The sequence below is a fragment of the Lepisosteus oculatus genome, chromosome 19 (genome assembly GCF_040954835.1).
Source record: "Lepisosteus oculatus isolate fLepOcu1 chromosome 19, fLepOcu1.hap2, whole genome shotgun sequence".
Classification (NCBI taxonomy): Eukaryota; Metazoa; Chordata; class Actinopteri; order Semionotiformes; family Lepisosteidae; genus Lepisosteus; species Lepisosteus oculatus.
Window position 1 is genome coordinate 6,671,032 of NC_090714.1, and position 18,662 is coordinate 6,689,693.

Consider the following 18,662-nt stretch of genomic DNA (forward strand, 5'->3'; position numbering starts at 1 on the left):
TAGTACAGACCCCAGGAGAGAACGTACCCGACATCTGAAACTCTCCGCTTCATGTGCACGGTACTGTACGAGCTCCAGATTAAATAGCTCTGATGGGTGTGGCGATGAGAGTGTGCCTTTGTTCCTTTTCTGAATTGTCTTCTCTTTAACTGAATAACATTACTAAGGCTGAGACACAGAGAGCTCTCGCTCTGCTATTATTGTAGTGATTGAATTGTTTTGATGTTTGTTGTTTTGTCCTAGATATTTTGCAATAGTAATCTGAAATGTACAGTAATCCAATCTTTTTTTTTTGTGTGCAATCACTGAAATGGATTGCCTCATAGGTTACTGCCTTTACATAAATTGAAACGGATAACTCACAGTGGAATAATTCTAGAAATTGTACGTTGGATGTAATAGTATGAAACAGAAAAAGACAGAATGATTCATCAGACCCCCATGTGAACTCACCCCCTGATGTATTTCTCCTTCTTACCAAAACAATGCTTTCAGGGCCCGAAATATATCATCAGAGTCAAAACACGCAGTTATTCTGTCCTGGAAACAAATGAGAAAAACAGGCAGCCCTCAATCACATTGGCTTTATGGCTTAGCTTTAACTATGCTTGTCAAAGGCAATTAATTCTAATTAGCAAAGCTGGACGACTGTGGCTTTAGCAGAGGGTGGTATCTTTCAGAGACAGGCAGTGCTTTGGAAGATGGACTGGATAGAACCATGAGAAAAGAATGAGAAAAACCTTACAAACAATGTAAGTATATCCAGCACTGGAAGTCTGGAGAGAAAATAGGTTAACTGCAGTCTACTTCCAGGCAATCCTTGAAATTGTAGTTTTGTGAGTCTTTATTGGCAAACTCTCTTTGATAGACTACTGTACAGCCTGACCCAGGAAGCTCTAGTGTTGTTGTCTGCGCTCTCCCCGGATGTGAGTGGGCATGCAAGTGACCATGGGCCACAGGAAGTCCTTTTTTATAGTGGTGGTGACTATGGCAACAGTTGCTGCTGGCGATATTGGACATGGACAGAAACTGGATTTCTACAGTGATGTCTCTGCCCAAACAATCATATAAAAATCCACATATGCACATTGAATGACTGGGGTATCTACTGTAGGCGTCATCAGTCATGTTCTCTTTATGAGTGTTTTGAGTTGTCACAAGAAAATTGTATGATTATTATAATGCCAGGTCAATGTGAAGTGAGAATGTCAAAGAGACCAATCACCTTGCTGTTTTGATATATACTAAATCGTACAGGAGAGAACACAAGAGCTTGTTCCAGACGCCCACAGCGTACGAAAGTGCATCCTGTTCTCAGAATTGAATGCTCTTCCCCCAAAGTAGAACCAAGATGCCTGTGATCGACAGAGAAAGCTTTGTTTTTGTACAGCCAGGAGAACAAGCTTTAGCCACCAGTAGTCCATTTTCATGTATAGAAGTTTTTTTTATTAATAATAATAATATTATAATTGCTTACACTTATGTAGCGCTTTTCTGGACACTCCACTCAAAGCTCTTTACAGATAATGGTGACTCCCCTCCACCACCACCAGTGTGCAGCCCCACCTGGATGATGCGACGGCAGCCATAGTGCACCAGTATGCTCCCCACACATCAGCTATCAGTGGGGAGGACAGCAGAGTGATGAAGCCAGTTCAGAGATGGGGATTATTAGGTGGGTAACACCCCTACTCTTTTCAAGAAACACCCTGGGATTTTTAATGACCACATTATAGAGTCAGGACCTCGGTTTTACGTCTCATCCGAAGGACGGCGCCTATTTACAGTACTGTGTCCCCGTCACTATACTGGGGCATTAGGACCCACACAGACCGCAGGGTGAGCGCCCCCTGCTGGCCCCACTAACACCACTTCCAGCAGCAACCTTAGTTTTTCCCAGGACTCTCCCATCCAGGTACTGACCAGGCTCACACCTGCTGACCTTCAGTGGGCTGCCAGCTGGGAGTTGCAGAGTGATATGGCTGCTAATAATATTTATAATAACATGGAGGGTGGTGCAAAGAATGAAATGAATATAAAAGAAAACCGGATATGATACAAGCTATAGTTAAGGCTAACAGCAACAATAAAAAAAATAGTTTTTAAACTCCTTGTTTTAAAAAGCATTCGACTCTCTGACAGTCTACGGGAGAGAATTTGGAAGATTTGGAGCCATGGCACTGAAGGCCTAATTGCCCATTGATTTTAAATTAGTCTTTGGGCAACATCCAAGTGAATGAGGCCATTATGTACTGAATTAACTGATCAAAAGCATTTGACTTGTCGTGTACAACACTTTGGTGATTTAGGTGTTTTAAAGATCCAAAGCATTGAGAAGACCTACAACGCTATAAACAACTGAATTATGACTATTAGGCCACACAAAACTGACAGAAAGTGACAAAAACATGGAAGAGAGAGACACAGACCCCAGAGGGATACAAAATACCCAGAGCTCTATTTAACCATGTTGGAAGGTGTTTGCAAAACCCTGGATTTACATGAAAAGGCACTACAGATTAATGGAACCTGTGACAGTCTGACGACACAATGATTATAACTCCACCAAAATCAGAAGAACAACAATTGTGAAATCGAGAACTGCACGGAACTGCAATTAATGTATGTTTCAAATTGGATAAAATGAGAACTGAAGTCATAGCTGCTACACTAAATATACACCTAGGTTGAATATAAACTAAAGTGATATCTGCTACACTCCCACGGTGACTGAAATAAAAGCCATTGATATGGAGGATGTCGATACGGATGTATATTTGAGCTAATTCATAGTGTCCTCTGAAAAACCAGATGAAGGGGAGTCACAATGAGTTTAAAGGCTTTAAGCAGCTGAGGTGTGGTAGTTGTGGCTCGAAGGTTGTGTGTAAAATTGATTCAGCCACACCAGACAGCAGCAAGAAATTTGGGATAAATCAGGCGATTGTGGATGAAAATGACTATTGGAGAGCTGGAGTGTGTATTCTCAACAATCTATGACAAGACGGTAAGGTGGAGACAAGGCTTGATCTAGAAGAAGCTAGACAATGAGTGCTGCAGGCGCCAGTGTGACTCTTCATCCAGCGGCAGGTTGATTAACACTCATGGCAATGATGAGGATGAGGAGGAAGACATGTTGTGTGCTGATCAACTAGGCTGGCCTGCGCACACGGCCATATCACAGAAACGGTGCGCTGTGACTCCATCTGTTTGGGAACCAAATCTCAGTTCTCTACAGCTCACCCTAATTACCCCAGCTATTTAAATACGCCTGTTATCTACATGTCCCCATACGTACACACACAAAATGAGTAGCACGTCTTTCTTTTGAAGCTGATTGGCTCAATTAAAATTGCACTTCTTTACCCAGAGTGAAAAATATCCGCATTCGGCACAGTTTTTCTTGTTGGCAGTTAGGGTGGAGTACGTTGGTGTTCATATTGATGGACGTGCTTTAAAAATAAAATTAGTTCCGTTTATAATTAAAAATGCAAGAAAAGATGTCAAAGGCTGTCAGATGTCCCTTATATCCTTAAAAAAATGTCTCCACTAGATCCTGTTTTAAAAGGTGTGTTCTATTACTAGGTTTTGAGTAGCCTCAGTAGTAATGATATCATACTTTGATATTGTTTAGACTAACTCAAAGCACTTTCTAACTACAGCTACTCTGCCTCCCCAAGCTCAGAATCACAGGGCTCTGTGTCTGTGTGCAGCTGTATTTAAATGGGAATGTGAATGGTTAAGATGAGCAGTTTAATTGGGAGTTCCTTTCATAGCTGGTACAGAGCGTGTTTCTGTCCTTCGGGGCTCAGTAGAGAGGAGACAGAAATGTCAGCGGCTTGGTTGTGGCTTTGGAAAAGCAGTAAGGATTAGGCTTGTAGACCACTAAAATAATAGAAGGTAAAATCTGTCCTGCTCTGTGTGCTCAGTGTTAAAAATGCAGCTCTGTGCCATATGGGAATCGGCATGTAACTACTATGGCAAAACTCTGAGTGTGAAATCGGAGCAGGCTCAGACACGTGCAGCTGTGATGGGTTGTACTGGACGTCATGCTGATAGTTGTGCACCAGCTGAATACTGTATCAGCATGAGGCTTTGCCATGGGTGCCAAGCTAGTGGGCTGTTAAAAGTGGGACATAGCAGATTGCAAATGAACACCAGCTCTCTGCTGATCCTGCAAAGAAAAGTCACTGTCATGTGGAGTAGTGAGATCCATGCCTGACTCTGTGGCCGATGACCGAATAGTGCACCCTGCCATGCCTCTGGCCTAGCTGACCACAGCACGAGCGTCTGTGGTCCTTTCGCACGTGTGTGACAATTGCACACCTTGCAGCAGAATATCCAGGGTGCTGGTGTCCCCTGCCGCCGTTCCTCCGTCAGGGTGAGTTGGGCTCCTCTGAGGATGTTCTCACACACGTGTTCCTGGGACAGAGAGCAGACCAGACACCCCTGTCTTGTGAACTTCTGCCCCCTCTGCTTCCACAGGGTGTGTATGACACTATAACGCCTGCTGCTCTAGTCTGCAGTTCACGTCAGAACGCAGTGTAGCTGAGCCACTGCAGCCCTCAGTGTGCTGAATTCCTGTGATGGTTGTCCGTCTTGTCTGACGATGACGGTTGTGCTTTGTGCAGCTCATCTGTTTGGTAGACGAGCCGCACGAAGAAACCCGTGCGGGAGAGCTTTTTGAAGGGGGAAAGCCATGGCACTGGGGCTGTCCCACTCTCTCGGCCTCAGAAGCCTGGGTCCAGCGGTACGAGTTGTCGTCACGACTGGAGCCTTCCCTGGTTGCGGTGGACGGCCATGAGGCCTTTCTGTGGCTCGCCACGCCCTTTGCTTTCCACGGAGCGCTCCTTGTGCCCAACCTCCAACATGTAGGACCTGGCGCCCGACGTGGGACACGAACCCACTACCCTGAGATTATGCATCTCAAGCTCTACCAACAGAGCTAGTCAGGGGAGTTTGTGCTGAATTAGTGTAGTCCACGCTACACTGTGCTCTCCATTGTGACGTCCTATGGAACACACTTTTTCTCTGCAGTAGTACACAAGGAGCACTATCAGAAGCTCTTATAAAGGGATTGACTGCAGGTTTAGAACCCCCCCACCCCATCCGATTGGGCAGCTGTCTCTGTGTTCAGTATAGAAGGCAGCTGCACTGAGTCTGATCTTAAATCTAGAAGACATTTTGTGTCTTTGTGTCTCTTAAAATCTGGAATCACCAATCCTCCTTCGTTTATTTACCAAGCTAACCCAGCCCCAGATCATTAACCAGCTCGGATTTCCCGCTGCAGTCCTGATCCCAGGTCGCGGACAACGTGTGCTATCCTCCAAAACGTGCGCCATCGGAGCCACGGACCACTTTCCACGCTGCGAAGCCCCACGGCGCACACAGGAGAGCTGCCAAGGGTTACCGGGAGCTCTCGCTGCAAAACACAGCAAAAGCACATGTGCCCGGCTAGTCACAGGGGGGCGCTGTTGCGCGACACGCAGAACAGAACTTCATAAAAAGTGCTCTGCCCAGCTATGCAAATTCCTTTTGGATTGTGTCCTTCCTGGTCCGAATTACAGGTGCTGGTCACTGGTCCTGGAATAGCCCAGGATCAGCCAGGCAAGTGAGTCACTTGAGACTTGAGAGGGCCCAAGAGTACGTCTCATCTCTTCTCCAGCATCTGTTGTTACAAGTTGCTGAAGGTAACAGGGCGCAGACTCTGTCCACCCAACTGCTATCTTATTCTTGTAGGGACCAGTAGGGAGCGCTTACCCTGCAGTCTGTGTGGGTCCTAATTCCTCAGTACAGTGATGCATTATGATGATGGAGGGTCCAGACAAAACGCTACATAAGTATAAGGAATAATTAATTATTATTCTCTCCAACAGATTTTATGATTCAGATTTTAAGAATTCATTAATTTTCCATTCTCCTTCTTAGTTGGAGGAGGCAGCCAGTTAATTGTGATCCACAAGAAAGAAAGGGCTCTGAAAAGTAATGAGGCTTTCTGATACTCGCATTAGTCAGGCTTGTCTGAGTGGATTTTAAGGTAACGCAAGACCAAAAAACAAAACAGGGAAGCTTGTCTGAAAACCCTATGGATTTGACAGCTGAAGAATTGCAGCTCCGTTCGACTGCAGCAGACGTGTGCACACGAAATGCAGCGTTTATATGTTTCTAACCTTGTTTCTGCTGGGAGAATGTCCATTCATGTCACTCATTCCCTGCTGAATGGAGATGAAATAGCACTTTCAGTTAAATGTGTTTGTCAGGACAGCGTGACAACCATTTATTTTTGGGATAGTGTTAAAGTTACATGACTGACATAAGAAAGGACACAAATGATAGGTGACAGTTCGTCCCATCTAGCTCATTTGGTTGTTAGTAGTCAATTTCTTGAAAAAAAAAACAGCGTATTAGCTTTAGCAGGACAACTGGATAGCTTGTTCCATTCTTTCACGGCTCTAACTCAAGATGTACTTCATAGTTCTGTACTTGAAGGAAATAAATCTGATAGTGAACTTTGTTGAATTATTCAGGCTTAAATGAAATCTTTTGTCTGCTAAACAGGTGGGGTTCTTTGACTTTTTTACATTTGACAGATGTACAATAGGGCTTGCTATTGGATTTTACAGATGGAAAGGATTACAGTGGTGAGCTGTTTTTGGTTAAGAAGCAGTCAAACTAAAACAATGTGTTGGAGGGCTTAAAAAGATAGTTGACCAGGATTCCCAAGACACTGATGTGCAATTGACAGAACGTAGAGGGAAACAGCAACTCTAATGACTTCCCAGAAGCCTGTAGATGTGCAGTTGACATCAGTGCAGAATGAGCCACTCCACCAATTGCCCATAACTCTCCTGCAGGGCATGTTGGAGCTGGGAGTGTGTCTAAAAATGGACGGTTCAACATGCAGCCGGGTTGAAGAAAGTTGTCTGCCCTTCTTAATTCTTTCCTGTGCAGTATAGGAGTCATTGCCGTGAGCCCAGATGTACGCCATTCCATGGATGGGTATCAAAGAAAAACTAAAAAAAATAACGAGGGCAATAATCTGGTGGCAAAACTGGAAAATCTGGGATGAGGTGTTTACTTCCCTCTTAAATAAAAAAGAACTGAAAGAAAAGCACAATAAAAATTATTGCTTTCAAAGCGACGAAGGCTTAATGAAACTGGAAGTAGGACAAAGGAAAAAATGAGACGGGGCTGTCAGGCAGCATGTACCAGAGAGCCCCGCAGTTTGGCACACATTGCGAAATTTACAGAAATTAGTTGGCTTTTTTTCACCCACAAAATAGAGCAGGCAGCTGCTCCTCTCTCACTCCTTCATCCAGAACCTCCTTTTAAGTGGAGCCTTTTTAAAACTGCGTAGCAATTGCCCAGGTTTATATCCCTCTTCTCTGAGTCTGCTTCATCTGTATCTAGAAGACATCTGATACCAGAATCCACTTCAGGCCTGTCCACCATCCTGGGCTCAGCCTGAGTCATTCGGTAAAGCATGCCGGAAATTAAAGGCATTCTGCTTTATACCCATGCTAAGAACTGCTTCTCTTGTGCTTATTTTAAAGCTCATAATCTTGTGAGGTATCCTTTGATATCTGGCATTTAGAGGTATACATGTACAATATATGTATTTATAATGCTGTTAGAATGCTTGATTATTATGTTTTAGCTTTTCAGTTATCCGCCTTTGAGTCACAGAATAGATGTTTATTTTTAAGTGTTGTCTTGATTTTTGAGCTAAAACTTGACTGGTGTCCAGGCATCCCTGTTTCGCAAAACAAAGGAACATTTTTCTAAAAGAAGATGTCGGTGTGTGTTTCGCTGTGTAATGCGATTAAGCCATCTGTTCAGGGTGTCATGTCTTCTCATTGATAGGCGCTTACAAAGAAACCGTGGGAGAAGGAACTATGACTTGTCAACCCCTCGGATTTTGAAAGCAAGCTTATCTTTAGTCCTTACGGTGAAAACGACAACAAAAAATCTTTGCAAATTCTTTGCATCCTGGTCGTTGTAATCTAAGCCGTTACAGGATGAGCAAGTGTTGTCTGATCACAATTACAGCACGTCTCAGAATAGAAGACACAACTGAAGTGTGTGTTTTTCTTTCTAACAATGTGTTAACGCTCAGCAAATTCTGCACTCTGCCTCTTTTCCATCAAGGTAAGGACCGATTTGTTTCTCCAGTGCGATCGTGTGCGCGAAACGCATTTTGGAATTATTCTGGCTGTCATTTCTGATTAAACGACAAAGGCTTCCCAACAGCAGCCGGCTCAGATAGTGGGAAGGGAGGAGCTTCGTTGATCTCGGCACGGAGAGACTGACTACGGCTCATGCAGGAAATGCGATTTCGTCTTCTGCATTTGAAACCTCATTAGCTGTACGAGCTGCAGAGCTATTTTTGACATTTTGGGAGGGGGTTGTTATAATGAGCATGCTGGTTATGTGAGAAATGTTGTTTGCTTTCAGGCACAGAGAAATTAGGGAAATAAACATAAACAGTGAGTAAAAAAAAGGATAGCAAGACAAAGAGGGAGGCCACTGTTTTCAGGTGTCTGGAAGACCTTTTTAATGCAATCCTGTATCACTGCTCATATGTGTTTGTTTTCACTATAGCTAGTGGTGGCTTGAAGTGTGCAGCATGCTAATTATCATCTCTTTTAAACATGTTCCTACATGTCAGATGTCATTTACAATGAGGAGCCTGTTTAACCCTTTGTCTGTCTGCTCTGCTGGGTGTTTGAGAGAAGTTCACCAAAGAGTATCATTGTTGCATTTTGGGCAAAATTGGAACTCCTCATTATTTTCTCAGCTCTTGCTCAAAAAAGTGTCAGGGGTCTTCTGCCGCTGTTGCTATAGGAGTCTCCAGCTCAAGTTCTCTTTTCCACAAGTTGCTGTTGCATGTGGTGTAGTTTGGAGACCAGTAGGTGGCGCCCTTCCCTCCGTACCAGAATTTCCTAACCTAGGGCAATGACAGGAGACGCTGTCGGACTGTAGGAGGTGCCGTCCTTGATGTGATAAGCTAAACTGAAGTCCTGACTACTTGCTCATTAAAGATCCCACGGCACTGTTTATGTAACAGTAGGGGTGTTATCGCCAATGTCCTGTTTAAATTCCAATCTGCCCCTTGCCCTCAACTGGTGACACAGTTTCATTGATCTCTGCCTGATCTGCAGTGGAGGTGCTGGTGCAGAATGTCAGCTTTGTGTCACCCAGGTGGGTGCTGCTCTTTAGTGGTGAATGAACTGACCTCCTTCCTGCATGTAAAGCTTTGACACCAAGGGGTCATTTTTGGAATTCATTTTTTAACAGGGTAAAATCACGCTAATGGGAAAGGTGGGGGAAAAAAAGCATTGCGCCAAGAGTTGATGGATGCTCTTGCCTTATTCGTCCCAACAGTGCGAAGATGAGCCTGTCTCCAGGAGGAGGGGGGTGCGGCGGGGGGTCACCGACGGGCAAGGTGGGGTGCTGCGGAGTGCCCATCGAGGACATGCAGGCCCTCGCCATCACCTCGCTGCCGGCAGCCGACATCCACAAGCACTACGAGCACATCCGTGAGCTGGGCAAGGGCACGTATGGAAAGGTGGACCTGGTGGCACACCGCACGCAAGGTGAGCCCCTCCAGTCGTTCACGGGGGTCATGCAGGGGGGTCGGCTCTGGAAGAAGAGCAGGAGAACAGTTACCAAACGAGAGGAGGTCATTCTGGCCCGACTGGTAGTTAGTAGCTCAGTGATAATTTCACTAATTTAGCCAGCAGCTCTATCACCCTGCAGCTCACAACTGCTAACCCCCTGAACCCTGAAGCTCAGCAGGTGTGAGCCTGGTCAGTACCTGGATGGGAGACCTCCTGGGAAAAACTAAGGTTGCTGCTGGAAGAGGTGTTAGTGGGGCCAGCAGGGGGCGCTCACCCTGTGGTCCATGTGGGTCCTATTGCCCCAGTATAGTGACGGGGACACAGTACTGTAAACAGGTGCTGTCCTTCAGAAGAGACATAAATCCGAGGTCCTGATTCTCTGTGCTCATTAAAAATCCCAGGGCGTTTCTTGAAATGAGTAGGGATGTTACCCTGGCAACCTGGCCAAATTTCCCATTGGCCCTTACCAATCATGGCCTCCTAATAATCCCCATCTCTGAATTGGCTTCGTTACTCTGTTCTCCTCCCCACTGATAGCTGGTGTGTGGGGAGCATTCTGGAGCACAATGGCTGCTGTCACATCATCCAGGTGGGGCTGCACACTGGTGGTGGAGGGGATCCCCATTACCTGTAAAGTGTGTTGAATGGAGTGTCCAGAAAAGCCCTATATATGTGTAGGCAATTATTATAATAATTATAATTATTATTAATCTCACAAATTCACTTCCCTTATTTGCCTATCCTTGGTATTTAACCTGGCCAGTACAATTTCTTCCAGAACCTGGAGCTCATAAAACCTGTAAGAGAGTCTGCTATGCACTGGGAGTCTTATCCTGCACCCTGCACAGTCACAGACTCTGCAGTTCTGTACTGTATAAAGAGAGCTGTATAACGTCCATCTCAGGTGGTGTGTGGAAAGTACAAGCTGTTTCCCTGCCAATCCCTCTTAAAGTGCCATTAAGATAAGTACATTTCCAGATCGCAATTATCACTGCATGGCATTTATAACCCTGAAATTACTTGGCCGTAACCACATTGAAATCAGGGGCTCTGGCTATAGGAATGAGTACAATACAGTAGTTCTCAAGGGTGTTAAAAATTACACTCATGTATTTTTTCTCAATGTGCTAAAGTGAAAGGTGGTGGGAGGGGCATGAAAGGAGCTTTATTTTTCAGAGAAACCGCAAACAGGCAATTTTGTCAATGGGCGGCACATTTTAAAGACACTTATTAAACAGAAATCCGAGTACTAAGGGGTAAACTGTGTATTCTGTGCAACGCAAATAACGGCTTCAGTTCTGAATGAAACAATACAATTTTCTCTACACTGGTTAAAACACTGATTTATCAAAATGTTCAACCATCCATAGCTAAGTGCCGTTACCATGGCTAGTAATGTCCTTAAAAAGAACCCAAGCTCTCGTTCAATTGCCAGTAGACCCAGAAGATGTCTCACTATGCTTGCATGCATCATATAAGATTTGCGCTTGTTTTTCCTAACTGTGATTCAGTCGAAGGGATTGAACAGTGATGTTTGATGCTGCTTGTCAGCATTGCGTATTAAACAGGAGCACATTCATAAAATTCACTACAACGTACGAGTCAGCCCGTGCTCTCGCTGTAAAACATACTTTGCAATAAACAGCAAAGACAGTGATATCAGCGCCAGTGAGAAACTGAGAGTACTGACTTTGCTGGCCAGATCCAGAATGAAAATGTCATTGATTTCATGGGATTGCATCATTTTTTCAAACAATATTACTTGGCATGAGAAATTCCCCCATCTTGATATTTATTATTATCATTATTTATCCTCAGTATTTTTCATTGTTGATTTCATTCTTTCATCCTTTCCTTAACAGCAGTGTTGAAGCAAACACCATCACATGCTGGAACATTAACAAAATCGAATATTGCTAATTAACCCAGGGTTAATTGGGCTCAAAAAAGAGATGATTGATTCAAACTATGCTAGATTTCCCCGATGTTAAGGCTGGATTCAAAATGCCCAGCGTGGATTTTTAGTTCCAGGCTAATCTGGTATGAAGGTGTATCACGCATGCCACAGGCTTCGCCAATACCATGTAAGTAAATCTTTTAAATGTACAGCACCACCTAGGGACTGTGATATCTCTGGATCCAGCTGCAGGAAACTTCAGCCATTAATCTATTCCTTTTCATCGCTGGGGAGTATCGAGAGCACTGCACTGAACAGAAAACCTTTTTTCTTCTGTAAGGTTTGTCTACTGTCCTGCCCCTAGTTTGAACCCCTCTGAGAAAGTGGAATAAAGTGCAAATTAATGCTACAGTAGTGTAAATTGGCACAATGTATTTCCACAGCTAGCCTGAGTTAATGTGGATTTTGTGTTAATGTGTTTTTTTACTTTTTCTAGCGCGGTCTCTGTGGAAGCAATCGGTTAGCGCGTTCGGCTGTTAACCGAAAGGTTGGGGTGGTTTGAGCCCACCCAGAGTTGGTTTAAGTATTGTTTTAGGGTTGAGTGGTGGCACTGTGGCTAAGGCTCTGCGCCTGTGGCTGGAAGGTTCCTGGTTCAAATCCCACGGCCAGTAGATGAAACCTACTCTGTTGGGCCCCTGAGCAAGGCCCTTAACCCCAACTGCTCCAGGGGTGCTGTATAAATGGCTGACCCTGCGCTCTGACCCCAAGCTTCTCTCCCTGTCTGTGTGTCTCATGGAGAGCAAGCTGGGGTATGTCAAAAGACAAATTCCTAATTCACGAAATTGTATATGGCCAATAAAGTGATCTTATCTTATCTTTTATCTAACATCTGCTGTAAGAACAAAACCGTCGAATATCATTTGAATTGGCACAGTACTATTCAACTGCCCAGTTCATATTGCTGGAAATAACATACTGTCCTATGTGATGAATATTCCTAAATGAAGGAAAGGGACAGGAAGCACTCCATCCGACCGATCCATTTGATGTTTTTCCATTTGCTGACTCCTGTATTAATTATAGTGATGGAGCAGTAAGGCAATTAACTTATACAGTCAATGTGACATGACTCGGAGAAAGGGAGCAGAATTCTGGATGTGTTCTGGTATTCTAGAGAGTGGAGCTGATAAAGCACAGAATGAATCACACTGCTCTGCGATTGGAGTCTGATCCTTTTCCCTGTTTTTTACCAGCCCCAACAGGGAAGGATTTTTATGCAATGTGTTTGGCTTAGGTATTGGGTTATGTGTGAGGGATTTGTTGTGCAGTGCCTCAGATGGATAACAGAAGTTTGCTAAGCTCTCCATCCTCAGACGATCATATTGGACCTACTGTGTTGTTAGCAGCCTGTTTCGTACCAAACCCTCAACATACGTTTTTTTCTCATGTTGATACTGAAAGCAGCTTACAGTGGAAGACAGAGGAGGAGGTGAACAGCAAAAACAAACCTCCAAAATGTTCTTTCTTCAATAAAGCTGCGATCTGTTATGTTCTCTTAAGTATAACAGAAATAGGTTTTGCAAGTTCAGCTTCTTATCGAGTGAAAAGACAAGATTTGATTAGACTTGTTCCACTGTTCTAAAAGTGCTAAATATACAGTATCTAAACATGTATTTAATTCTGTCTGTAGAGCTGGGAGCCAGTGCAGGAAGACCATGCAATCAACATATGGTCTTCACTACTCTTAAAAGGATGCATGAAGAGATAGTGACAGCACAGATGTGAAATTTTGTTTTTTAAATGAGATCACAAAAAGGCTCAGTGGTAATCTGTGAGATTGTCTCTGAGCTTTAGTCTGCTGGGCGTCTAGGTGGGTGCTTCCTTACCCATGGCTGATATCTCTGTTATTGACTGTAAAGAAGCCACAGTCACGCACAGTGTAGCACCGGCGTTGGGCATGTCTCTTTCAGAGGCAGCAAGTTGAATCATTTCTGTGTTTCTGTGAGATGAACCCAATTTCATTTTCTGAGACGCAGGTTTTCTGTATAAACAAATTCGATTATTCAGGGAAACAGATTGTTATTCCTGAACCGTCGGCCTAAACATCCCTTGTTAAATAGCGTGGCCTGCTGTACAAAAACATAACTTAAGATTATACATCCTGCTGCGCAGATGTTCCTTATTTAGAAGTTTGGGTGAGAAGCAGAACAAATCCACATTCGGTTTCTTCAACACTTGAAGAAACCATCTTATGGCATGCACTTTAAAAAACGTGTTTCAATGGCCTTAGTTTTATTTCAATTTTAAGGACATAGTGCCATAAACAGACCCATCACAGACTGGTTTCAGCCCTCATGAGCCTTGTATTAAAAAAAGTCAAGGGTGTTGCACAAAACAGGTAATGGTTAGGCCAGAATCATACATGTTCAGGTACAGTTTGTTATACTTATGGTGTTATACAAGCCACTCTTGAAACCGATACAACATCTGGTCTATCCTGAACTTTGTAGTCCATGTACACTGCCCCCTGTCCCTTACTGTATCCGTGTGTGTGTTGCCTGCTCAGGAACCAAGCTGGCTCTGAAGTTCGTCAACAAGAACAAGACAAAACTGAAGAGCTTCCTGAGGGAGTACAGCATCACCAGCAGCCTGAGCTCCAGCCCCTTTGTCATCAAGGTGCTGGACGTGCTCTTCGAGACCGAGGAGAGCTACGTTTTCGGGCAGGAGTACGCCCCTGCCGGGGACCTCTTCGATATCATCCCCCCGCAGGTAGGTCACTTTGCCCTCTTGGTAGCAGCTATTTGGAATTCCGGTGCTCTCCGTGTTTTCCTCGAGGTCCTGATGGGAGATGGTTGTACTACACCAGAGTTTGAATTCCGAATCCTACTCATTGTAATCCAGAGTCACACACCTCCTGATTTGGGACATGATCTGGAGACTCATTTTACATACAGATTAAGCAAAATATAGATATACTTATCTTTGCAGTGAACGATACTCCCCTTGCCCTGCAACTCAGCCCACTAAACCTCAGCAGGTGTGAGCCTGGTCAGTACCTGGATGGGAGACCTCCTGGGAAAAACTAAGGTTGCTGCTGGAAGAGGTGTTAGTGGGGCCAGTAGGGGATGCTTGCCTTGTGGTCTGTGTGGGTCCTAATGCTCCAGTATAGTGATGGGGACACTATACTGTAAAAATTGTGCCGTCCTACAGATGAGCCGTAAAACCGAGGTCCTGACTCTCTGTGGTCATTAAAAATCCCAGGGTGTTTCTTGAAAAGAGTAGGGGTGTTACCCTGGCATCCTGGCCAAATTTCCCATTGGCCCTTACCAATCATGGCCTCCTAATAATCCCCATCTATGAACTGGCTTCATCACTCTGCTCTCCTCCCCACTGAGAGCTGGTGTGTGGGGAGTGTACTGGTGCACTCTGGCTGCTGTCGCATCATCCAGGTGGGGCTGCACACTGGTGGTGGTGGAGGGGATCTCCATTACCTGTAAAGCGCTTTGAGTGAAGTTTCCAGAAAAGTGCTACCTAAGTGTAAGGAGTTATTATTCTGATTTTATCGCAGGTGGGCTTGCCAGAAGAGATGGTAAAGAGGTGCATCCAGCAGCTGGGCTTGGCTTTGGACTTCCTGCACAGCAAGAGTCTGGTGCACCGTGACGTCAAGCCCGAGAACGTGCTGCTGCTCGACCGCGAGTGTCGGCGGGTCAAGCTGGCCGACTTTGGCATGACGCGGCGGGTGGGCTGCCGGGTGAAGCGCATCAGCGGCACCATCCCTTACACCGCGCCCGAAGTGTGCCAGGCCAGCCGCACCGAGGGCTTCGTGGTGGACTGCAGCCTGGACGTCTGGGCCTTCGGAGTGCTCATCTTCTGCATGCTGACCGGCAACTTCCCCTGGGAGGCGGCCCTGCCCTCGGATGCTTTCTACGAGGAGTTCTGGCGCTGGCAGAAAGGCCCGTGCCGGCCGGGCGTCTTTCCGTCTCAGTGGCGCCGTTTCACCGATGACGCCCTGCGCATGTTCCAGCGGTTGCTCACCATCGAACCCGAGAAGCGCTGCGCCGTCAAGGAGGTGTTCTACTTCGTGAAGTACGAGCTGATGAGCGAGCTGCGCCGCCGGCCCTCCTGCAGGGGCAAGAGAACAGAGAGGGGCTCCTGTAACAACGCGGCGTCTCGATCGGGCCACAGACACCCCGAGACCTCCTCCGGCCAGGCCTCCAGCACCTGCCTCCGCCCGGCCCCCCTCAAACGCAGCGTCCTCCCTGACCCCGGCCTGCACCCCTCACCTGGGCGCCAGGAGAAGGGCAAAGGTCAAATGGTGATGGCAACCGCCATAGAGATTTGTGTCTGAATCCGCGTGAGGGATGTTGTCCGTGCGCCATCACAGCCAGCAGGAGGCTTGCCCCCCAGGGCAAGAAGCTAAGGTTCCTGCTCTGCGGGCCTCCCACATTCTTTCTTCTTCGCTGTGAGTAGTAGGAAAACTGCTGAATAGCCGTCCCTCAAGAAGCACCTGCTGGAGAACGGAGAAGAGAATCTTTAGACAAGTATACTTCTGAATCACCTGCTTTGCTGTAGTTTTCCACTCAACCAGAAGCAGATTTGTGGGGACTCAAGACTTTAACTTAAAAACTTAAGCGTATTCATCATATTGAACTCATGGCAGCACCTGCTAGCTCTGTGCTGTCTTCTTTAAGACGTACTGTGAAATCTAGTCATCTAGACACAGGGATCCATAGGATCCTTTACACATTGTCCATCACGGTCCGAGTTCTAAGAGTTATGTTTATTGAATAGTGAAGAAACATCTGATTATTAGAATGGGATTTTCCTTTTCAGCCAGGAGCAGCTTCGAGAATGGGCATTTCACTTGCTGTCATCTCTGTCCTCTGGGTTCAGTCGTCGTTTTATCTCCCTTGCTGTTCTTCTCCTGCACTCCAGGGTAATCTCCATTTCGCACGTTCAGCTCACTGAAACCACTCACTGGCTTCACGAACCAAACTACAGAAGACCGTGTGAGTCTGCATTCACCTCGATGTTGTATCCAGAGGCCTGGGCGTGTACTGGGTAGGTTTTTTCTAATGTACCTGCTCCAGGAAAGGCCAATGATTGGAGGGACATGCTGGCTTCTGCAAACATCATGGCTTGGCCAAACTCTAATTTCTCTTGACCAAGATTCCCAAATTTTCCATGGGAAAAAAAACTGTTAAAATGTGTCAACACAGAAGTGTTGAGATTGGTCTAAGGAGCACAATGTAGCAACTCCTGACGTTATTCTTCTGGCTCCAGTTTTTATCATGAAGTGTCTTAAGAGTGCCGAGGCTCCTGGACCAAGGCGATTTGCACGCTGCTCTGTGACTGTGTCTCACTCTCAGGACTGCCCTGGACAACTGAAGTCTTCTGTTTTCTGAAGGTCATAACTTATTAATTCATTAGTCTGTCTTACAAAATCATAGCTGGGATTTAGGATGATTTAAAACAGATTTCAGAGATATTTAAGCCCATCCCTTCGACACAGAAGAACTCTTGGTTTTAAAGACTGGGAATGTGGCTCCTGTGGCTAGACTGCTCTCCTAATGTACTTGTGTGTCATTGAGCCCCAGTTCTCCTTTCCTGTATTGCTCCCCAGTCTATCGTAGGGCTGAGGTGACAGCTCTGTGCAGGTTCACACAGATAAAGTGTGTCTTTACTGGAGAAAAAGAGGCAATAAAATGAGGTTTAACATCCTCTAGGGCCATGTTTTGTCCACAACCACTAAAAATCTGTCTATCCCTGTGTCTCGGAAAGTGACTCATCCGCCAAAACAGAGAGCACTCTGCTATTTCGTGAAGCTGTTTCCTGTAAGGCTACCTGAACCAGATCAAAAGAAAAACATGACACCTCCTGCTGTTCCACCGCCATCAGTTTTACAAGGCATTATCAGTATAGTGTGGCATTTTCAGCCAATGTATTCTGTTGTGTCACTGATTTTTCATGAAAACCACAAGGTGTATGAAGTGAGAACAGGCAAGTGGAAAAAGAAGCTTTCTAGAAGGGCTTCCCATAGTAGCAAGGGCTACAACATCTGTTGTATCATGATGTGAATTGAATGTGGAGAACAAGGTGAAATGAATATACCTCTAATATGTTAGGGGACACATCAGCGATAATGATACCAGGTCATCTGGGTGGGAAATGGGGTGATTCACAGAGATCCATGAGGTCATTGCACCAAAGGCTCAAGAGGGTTCGAGCAAATGGCTACGATTTCCACCCTGAGCCATCTGTACATTGAAACAGGAGACCTGAAGAATGTCTCCAGTGAGAGAGAAGATATAGGAAGCAGGCCTGTGTGTTTTGTGACGGGCTATGTTAGACCACGGGCATCAGGAACCTGCCCCAGCATCCACAGTTTGGTCAAACGCTATGCGTGAGGCTCTGCTGTCCCCTGTTTCCAGATTTACCGAGTTAAGAAAATGTGTATGTGTGTGAGTGACCAAACTGTGTGCGAAGAGGAGAAAAGCACAAGCCATAGGAATAAAGAAGGTCACTGTTGTCAATACAAAACAAAGTGCAAACTTTGAATTTCCAGGACACCGCTAACAAATCCCAAGGGTCTATGAAAAAGCACGACATATACATTCTTACTGTGTACAGGAAAACACACTTAAGATCTCAACAAGCCACAATCATTGCTCAATTAAATCCATTGGGGGCCAACGTGCCTATTGATTTTTTTAACGAGTAAAACAACACCAGTTATTTTTATTATAAACCCACAGAATTTGAAATTGCCAGTTGCTTTAAGACCCACTTGTCTGCCATTGACTCCTGGACCCTCTCAGGAGAGATTCAGACGTGCCCACCTACAGTATACAGGCTTTCCAGCTCGCCAGAGGAGACCTGACTAATCAATCCAAGGTGCTCCCGTCAATTGCATGTGGCCACTTGACGAATCCTGGTCACAGTCAACTAGTGACACCTGGGCCACAGAAATCAATCTGAATTCCAGCTGATCACAGAGGCCCTAAAATCCTCTTTGTTGCGTTTGCAGGCCCTGCAGCCTGAGAAATGTACAGTCATGATTCCCAGCCTTTTCCACTTGCTATTGAGATCAGGAATGCGGCCATCTGAAATCAACCTCTTGCAGCTCCAGAGGTGCTATAATCCCAACT

The 18,662-nt window shown here is 45.4% G+C and overlaps 1 protein-coding gene across 2 annotated transcripts in view; it reads left to right on the forward strand.

Annotated features, from left to right (window-relative positions):
* sbk1 (SH3 domain binding kinase 1) overlaps nucleotides 1–17,234 on the forward strand; it is a 30,362-nt gene extending 13,128 nt beyond the window's left edge. Inside the window, exons 1-4 of one of the 2 annotated variants that reach the window (XM_015360048.2) lie at nucleotides 7,155–8,145; nucleotides 9,382–9,593; nucleotides 14,081–14,283; nucleotides 15,083–17,234. In XM_015360048.2, coding sequence (XP_015215534.1) covers nucleotides 9,389–9,593; nucleotides 14,081–14,283; nucleotides 15,083–15,862 — 1,188 coding nt within the window. In that variant the 5' untranslated portion in view covers nucleotides 7,155–8,145; nucleotides 9,382–9,388 and the 3' untranslated portion in view covers nucleotides 15,863–17,234. Of the gene's footprint in view, nucleotides 1–7,154; nucleotides 8,146–9,381; nucleotides 9,594–14,080; nucleotides 14,284–15,082 lie in introns of those variants that run through there. The other variant, XM_006637083.3, reaches the window with a different exon arrangement.
* The last annotated feature ends 1,428 nt before the right edge of the window (nucleotides 17,235–18,662 follow it).